We start from the raw sequence: 7,563 nt of genomic DNA, 5'->3' as shown, positions 1-7,563 counted from the left end.
TCCCTATCTACTTTAGTTAGAGGGTTTAGGTAATACTTTTGATTAGGTGATACGACTTTAGCCTGTCAATATGTCACATAATGAATCAAAAAATTATTTAGATTTATTCTTTCAAAAAAAAATTTATTTAGACTTATTAAAATCATGATAATTTTGAAAACTGACAATAAAAAAGTGGAAACACCTTTTTCTTGTTTCCAGTTTTTAGTTTTCAAAAAAAAGGAAACTGAAAACAAAAAATGATGTCAAACAAGCCCTGAATTAGCGGTTTTATACACATATAAACCGCTAATTGGTTTACTTGTTAGGTGAAATAATCTCCACAATTGTATGCGTAAATTCTTATAAAACAGCTAATTAGCGGTTTTGTGTTGATTGATTTTTTTTTTTTGGATTTTTTGACATTTGCTACCACCTAAAACGCCTTGCTTCATATTTGCTACCGTTTTACAAAATTTTTTTATTTTGCTACCACCTAAATTAGAGTTTGTTAGGAATCACTACTCCATGCCTTATACCGTTACCATTTCCGTTATGAGATCCACCACCGTCCAACCACCTTCCAACCACCTCACTGCCACCTTCCTATCCCCCATCAATGCTGCCCCTCCCCCCCTGGCGGCTGACGCCGGCAAACTCTTCACCTTCCCTTTTCCCCTCCTTCCAGCCACCTTCCCTCACAACCACCCTCACTTACAACCACCAATTTGCACTTCACCGCACGCATTTCGTAGAGCTTCAATTCACAAACCCCCAATTCGCCACCATCGCCACCAATTTCGCAGACCCCTACTTCGCAGCCACCATTTCGCTGAAGCCCTCAACACCACCATAACCCCCAATTTCGCAGAGCTTCAATTCACAAACCCCCAATTCGCAAACCCTAAAAGTCGTTTGGGTGGTTTCGGGCTGGTAGCTAAGGGTTAGGGGTGTCGATTTTTGGGTGGGGGAAGGGGAGGGGTTCGAGTCCGGTGGGGTAACGGGGAGGGGGGGATGATTTCGGTGGGGGTTGGCTTCGTGGGTGGTGGGGCTTCGTGGGTGAGGGATAGGGATGGGGGTTGGCTTCGTGGGTGAGGGATAGGGAGGGGGTTGGCTTCGTGGGTGAGGTCGCCGGCGCCGGACGAATCTTTTGGCGCCGGTCGCCAGCAGGAGGGAGGGGTGGCAGTGGGTGCTGGGATTTTTTTTTTCTTTTTTTTTTTAATTTTTCTTTATTTTTTTAATAAACTTAACGGAAATCCTAACGGATTCCGTTAAGTGGTAGTAATTTCTAACAAACTCTAATTTAGGTGGTAGTAAAGTAAATTTTTTTTTTAAAACGGTAGCAAATCTGAAGTGAGGCATTTTAGGTGGTAGTAAATGTCAAAAAATCCTTTTTTTTTTTTAACTCAAAACACAATAAACTTGCTTATGTGGACGGTTCGTGGAAAACACTCTTAATTTCAGATTTGGTAAAATTGACAACAGATTCAATTCGTTTCAATGACAACAACAACTAGAAGAAGATGAAGATCACAGTAATGACCGCCGATGAGAAATTCATCTCCTTAGATGTCGACCCCGACGAAGCTGTAGTTTTCTCTTAAACCCTAATTTCTGAATTCAATTTCAATTTTTGCATTGAATTTCTGACTAATGGATCTTGATCCAATTTCGCAGGTCGAAAATGTCAAGGCTTTGCTTGAAGTCGAGGTACAATAACAACCACAACTCTATCTATATCTGTTAATTTTTAATTTGATGAAATTGAATTGTAGTAGAGTAATTGTTTTTGATTGATTTGGGGGAGCAGAGTGGGGTGGTGTTGCAGCAGCAACAATTGATGTACAATGGCAAGGAGATGAATAACCATGACAAACTCAGTGTACTCGGTGTTTGCGATGGCGATTTGATCATGATGCTTTCTAATGCTGCTCCTCCTTCTCGGTACTTTTTCATATTACTTTCTTTATATCATTGCTCTTTTTACAACTACATTTTAACATTTTTGATGCACTTATTTGTATTGCCAATTCGGCTTTAATTTTAAGCCCCAATTAGGACTAGACACTCTACACTAATCGTATGATGGATTTTTCACTGTTATAACTAGTGGAGCAAAAAATATTCAACAAATTCGGCTTTAGTTTTAAGCAATATTTGATTGATCACAAATATGTTTACCCCTCAATTTTAGGGATGTTTATTATAGCACAATGTTGTTATGCTACTAATCTGCCATGAGAACTGTTACAAATTATGACGATTTCTGTAAAAATAGTAATCATCTCTATATCATCTTCAACTCTAACTTGTCCTCTGCTCCTGTAGTCCATCTTCAAGTGACCTTGCCATCAGTCCTGATGGTTCTGCTGTCAACCCTGCTGCTGCTTTTCAGCAGCAAGTTCGTGGAGATTCTAATCTGATGGCTCAATTGTATCAGGTATTCATGTCTTCATATCATCTTCTTTCATTAGATAGCAATTGCTACACAACTAGTGGACCAAAAAATATTTAACTTTTGATTGCTCTCTTATCACTGTGTTAAGTTGTGGAATTGGAACTATTATTCTCGTTTTTAATACTTTCTCCTTGTAAACCTTTATTGAGAAAAATTAGTGATTTAGGCTGCTCAATTAAATGTAAATTAATTGTTGTATTCTATGGGAATCGGGATTCAGGAATCTCGTTCCTTGACTAATAAGGGATATGGGTTGAAGAAGTGGCGAAGGATTAGAAGAAAAGATGTTGTTATCACCAAGGAAACGGATTTGGAAAAGGAAAAGGATTATGATTCCGATTCTACTGCTGGTAGAATGCTCAAGAGAGGGCCTGCTAACATTTTGAATGACAATGTTGTTTCTTCAATGTCACCTAATCACAACAATTTAGCTGCTGCTGTTGTTGACACTTTCAATGTCGGTGCGGATTCCGATAACAGCGAGGACAGCCATAGCCATCGGAGTAGCAGCAAGTCATCAACGGCTGCTAGCCATCCCAAGATCTCTCTTCGAGCTTCAACTCAAGCTCATCATCCGCATCCGAATCAGCGCAGGCCCAACAAACCCATCTTGAATCAACCTCAGCCCCAGACTCATCCCGACCCTATCAAGAAACAGAAACCCAGAGAAACCTCCCCCCTTTCTAGCATGGAGTCTGATTCCAGAAGTTCTTTTCGCGATCATCTTCCGACTCCAAATCCCTCAACCTTTGATGCAGCCCATCCCCATCCCCATCCCCTGCCTTCACCACCACCCTGTCAACAACAACTTCCCTCTTCTCTTACTGGAACTACTAATTTTGGTCTTTCATCGGACTCTTCAGATCAATTGTCCTCCACTGCTTACCATGGGAACACTAAGGTCTCCACTGACAGCGATCCTCTTCTCGACTCTCTCTTGCTGCTCCAATCTGCCCAACTTGCTCTTCAAACAGGTTTGCTTTCTACTATAGCTTTTTTTTTTTTTTTTTTTTTTTTTTTTTTTTTTTTTTTGGGGGGGGGGGGGGGGGGGTTAAAGCTTTCTACTTTAACTGGACCCCCACATTTTTACTAATATCCTTCTTCTATTGTTCAAGAGTATGGTAGGATCTATATTAATGACATGCTTCAATGTTAGGCTGGATATGACTAGTAATTGATATTAGAAAGTCTTGTTCATGCTTCAATATGAAATGACAAATTACCTTAGGAGGAGATTGTTTACTTCACATTAGGAGTATTGGGTTTGCCTTATTGGTAGTGGATTGACGACATATTCATTTTCTTGGATTTGGTAAGGAAAAGGTGTAGAAATTGTTGTGGCACAATTTCAAAATCGCAATTTTGTGGCATGTTTGGCCGGAGGCCTTACTTTTGTGTCTTTCTTGAGCTTCCCTATCTTCTAAGTCGGTCTAAGACAAAGTAATCTATCTATATCTAGCGTCTTCTTGGGATAAAATGGGTCTTTTAAGAGTCACTTTGTATTTAATTTAAGAGGTTCAAAGAAATGAGTATAATATGTAATTTAGAACCCACATTTAATCTATACTCATTTTTTAGCTGATAATGTAACCTATTTTCTTATCTTCAAAAGATAAATTAAAAAATTGAAGAACCTAGGCTTCCAATAGAAAATCAAGTAAGGCTCAAAAGGCAGACAACGTCACTAGAATTAATCTTAAGCTGCAAAATAATTGTTCCTCTCCATCGGTAGATTTGAAATTTACCAGGTTTATGCCAAATTGCCAATGAAGTTTATGTAGTATGTAGTATATGCTTGCCCTGTCAATGAGTCTTGTTACGCGCGTTTTTCTTCACTATGAATTGGTTAGCTATTTTAGAGAAGACTCTTTCGGTGATAAGGAGCCTTGGGTGTGCTGTTCAAAGTTTCGAACATTCAGGAGTTGTTACAAATTCGATTTGTGGTTTTGGTAGGTTAAAGAAGAAGTTGCTTTGGCAAAATGCAGCAATGGGCCAATGGCAATATTACTATTTAGCATGCATTGTTTTGGGATTAAGTAACTTTAAGGTTTGAATCCCTCTCTTTTTGTATTGTACTTTTCCTGAATGAACTCGTCAACATTTCTAATTGTAGCACATCAAATAACAAAAAACACTTTTGAACATAGGAGTTTGGTATGTGAGACTCTCCATCTCTAATTATACCTAATTATACCTAATCACTGAAAAGGGAGTTTTTGGAGGGGCTTAGCATTTTACTGTGAGACTAATTTCTTCAAATTTGAGGGGACATAGATGCTCTAACAGTGAAGGAAGTTTAAAAAGTTTAGCTTGCTTATTTTATAATGTAATTTTTCAAAAGTGAAAACAAAGAAAAAGAAAAAGTAGGTCTGCTAGCCATTTGTGGGTTTAGCATGGTGGTAACTTCCTTTGGGATTTCGGATTCTAGTGTGTGGGAGTTGTCATGTATCACAAGTAAAATTTATCAAGAAATACGGTTAACGACGAAAGAAACATAACTTTGTATATTTTTGTTTAGCCATCCTCTTCAGAGAAATCCTAGGTTAAAGGAGGAGGGTCACAGTAGGCAGTGACAACCAATGTAAAACTTTGTCACATCACTTGGCATGAGTTGCAATGATTGAGAGTAGTAGTAGGAAGGGTAACCTCTTAGGAAGTCCTCATGTTGATTCATGTAGCCAACCTCACTTATAGGATTAAGGTGTTCAAGCAGAAGAAGAAGATGTTAAGGCTAATTCTAGTATAAGCTACCAAAATCCTAGGAACTAGGTACCAATGAAGTAGAGAAAGGGCTGCCATTTAGCATACAAAAAGATGCTATATGGTTCATAGAACAAAAAGTAGCTATCATATCAAATTAGAAATTAAGTGACTTTGAAAGGCAAGCTCATCAGTATATATTACTCTTTTTCCTAACATAGATGCTAACAACAATAAAAATCTGTAATGGATGAACAATGTGTTTGTTTCAATATGTAGCTTCCAATTATGTGTGAAAATTATGACCTTTGTATTTTATCAACCGAGTTGTATTAATGGGAATTAATGGACTAGATCAAAATGGTTTGTGAAACTTTGTGGCGTTTGTGCTGCTTATCTGTTGTCAAATACTATTGGCGTTCCTTTTTGATAGTTATGCTTTCCATTTACATCCTTTCTTTTTTGTTAGCTAGACTTCTACTTCACTCCTATTTAGGTAAAGGATTTTGAATACATATATCGGAGGAATCAATTTGCTTTATGAGTTAAAATATTTCATTATTATCACCACCCCTTTAGAATATCAATTTGTCATTGTTTAATTTCCTTTCTTTCTATACATTCAAAATGTTAGCTGCTAATTCATAAATGGTTAGTTACGACATTCAATATTGAAATTGGAACATGGTGATCATCTGTGGAATGTAGTTTGATCTTTGAGGCTTGAAAAGTGTCATGAAAGTAACATTTTCCAATTTCAGAACTCAGATTCTCATGGGGAATAATTGTTTATTTGAAAGATGAGCAAGTTCTTCGTCAAGGATTTTTAGAGTCACAACATACATTTTTCTTTCTACAAGCTCTTTAATTTCCCAAACTAACTTGAATAAGTTTTTTTCAATTTTGATGCTAACAACAATAAAAATAATAATAGTAAAAGATTTTTATGAAAAAATATTGATTTACTGGCTTCTGTGTTTGTGTCTTTGTCTTAGTTTTATTCTTGATTTTTATTTCCAAATTCATGTTTTCCTGCCATAGGTGTGATTTGCTAATTGCAAAACATGGTTCTTTTTTTTTTTTTTTTTTCCTTTTATTTTTGGTAATCGTTTTAGATCTAATCGCCAAATTGCCTTGCACATCATCTATTGGAGGTACTATAGTAATTTCTACATGTTTTATATAGTATGCATTTGATTCTTGCAGAAGTTCAGAAGTTTGGGGAGATAGGCAAGGGCATTTGTTCATTGTGCGATGACTCCGACAAGACTAGTGGTGTTCCTGTCCCATCTTTGTCTGTTGATCCTTTAGTTTACATGGAAAATGCTTTTGATGGTTGGAGTGAGTTTAATCATGCCTATTTGAGCAAGATTGTCCAAACTCTTGAAAGACAGCTGAATGAAGCTGAAGGTAGCCTCAAGGAGAAGGAACTGAGGATTGCTGAACTAGAAACAATGAGAAGTATGGAATCACCTCAAGAAAGTGTAAGGAGCACTATGGAGCAGCAAAGTAAAAGATACATAGTAATGGAAGCTGAGCTGCAGGATCTTTTCATGAAAAAACTTGAAGCTGAAGTTCAGTCAGTTGTGATAGCAAGATCTTCCAAGGAATTCAGTGTTCTTGTTGAAGATAGGATATTGAGGGAGCAAATTTCTCTAAGTAAGGAGCAAGCACAATCTCCAAAATTGGCAGCGAGTGTAGAAAACAAGGCTGTCATTCTAAAAGGGCAAGCTGAGAAGTTGGATGCACTGTATGGTGATATCTTTGGTGGTGAAGAGATTCAGAAGATGCAGAAACGAGTATTTAAGTTTACAAAATGCCTTATTTTTCAATTGGTTTTGCTGGTCTTAGTATTTGCACTGTTTGTCATGCAACTAGTACCCAAATCAGCAATGGTTGTACCCACTTAATAGTTAATACACTCTATTTATGGGGTTAGGTGATTTCTTTTTCATCTTGTAATCCTGGGTTGAATTAAGATATATGATTAATTTTCTTTTCTTTTTACTTTTATGGTCTAAAAAAAGGTACAAATAGATCAGACTGAGAGTAATCCTGGTTACCTCAGTTTCACATGATCGAAAACCATAGGTCCTTAGCTGCTGCTAAAGTGTTGTGAGCTTCTAATGACTACAGTGCTATTCATCAAACATTTAGTCCTCTTTTCTGGTTTTTTGAGGCCCAAGGCCATTACCACAGGTGTACCACAGGTGTACATGTTTGGGGCCTGGGGTTTGTTCTACATGGTGTGAATACATAGCAAAATCCCATTGTTACACCTCTACATGTCTTAAGCATTAGTGTAATCTCATTTTAGGCTAACTTGATTGTTAAATCTTCTTGAAATGTTTATCAAAAAGCCTGTTTGTGACCACATATCACCCAAATTCATCTTTTTCTTCTATTTGTACATTATCTTCTACAGT

At 37.3% G+C, this 7,563-nt stretch overlaps 1 protein-coding gene across 1 annotated transcript; it reads left to right on the top strand.

The window, feature by feature from the left end:
* Positions 1–1,372: 1,372 nt before the first annotated feature.
* On the top strand, positions 1,373–7,144 carry LOC145608125 (uncharacterized). The gene is made up of 6 exons (XM_081663725.1): positions 1,373–1,568; positions 1,657–1,689; positions 1,790–1,923; positions 2,308–2,419; positions 2,658–3,411; positions 6,344–7,144. The coding sequence occupies exons 1-6, from the start codon at positions 1,503–1,505 to the stop codon at positions 7,045–7,047; spliced, it is 1,803 nt and encodes a 600-aa protein (XP_081519851.1). The 5' UTR covers positions 1,373–1,502; the 3' UTR covers positions 7,048–7,144.
* Positions 7,145–7,563: the final 419 nt, after the last annotated feature.

Source organism: Chenopodium album, chromosome 23 (genome assembly GCF_948465745.1).
Source record: "Chenopodium album chromosome 23, dcCheAlbu1.1, whole genome shotgun sequence".
In the NCBI taxonomy this organism is placed as follows: Eukaryota; Viridiplantae; Streptophyta; class Magnoliopsida; order Caryophyllales; family Amaranthaceae; genus Chenopodium; species Chenopodium album.
Note: the sequence above shows the minus strand (reverse complement) of the source record. Positions and strands in the feature narration are given on the sequence as shown.

Excerpts from the sequence above, each read along its gene's own strand:
- LOC145608125 (XM_081663725.1), top strand. The coding sequence starts at position 1,503 with ATGAAGATCACAGTAATGACCGCCGATGAGAAATTCATCTCCTTAGAT. Across the intron at positions 1,569-1,656 it reads ATGTCGACCCCGACGAAGCT|GTCGAAAATGTCAAGGCTTT; the intron begins GTAGTTTTCTCT and ends CCAATTTCGCAG. Across the intron at positions 2,420-2,657 it reads TGATGGCTCAATTGTATCAG|GAATCTCGTTCCTTGACTAA; the intron begins GTATTCATGTCT and ends ATCGGGATTCAG.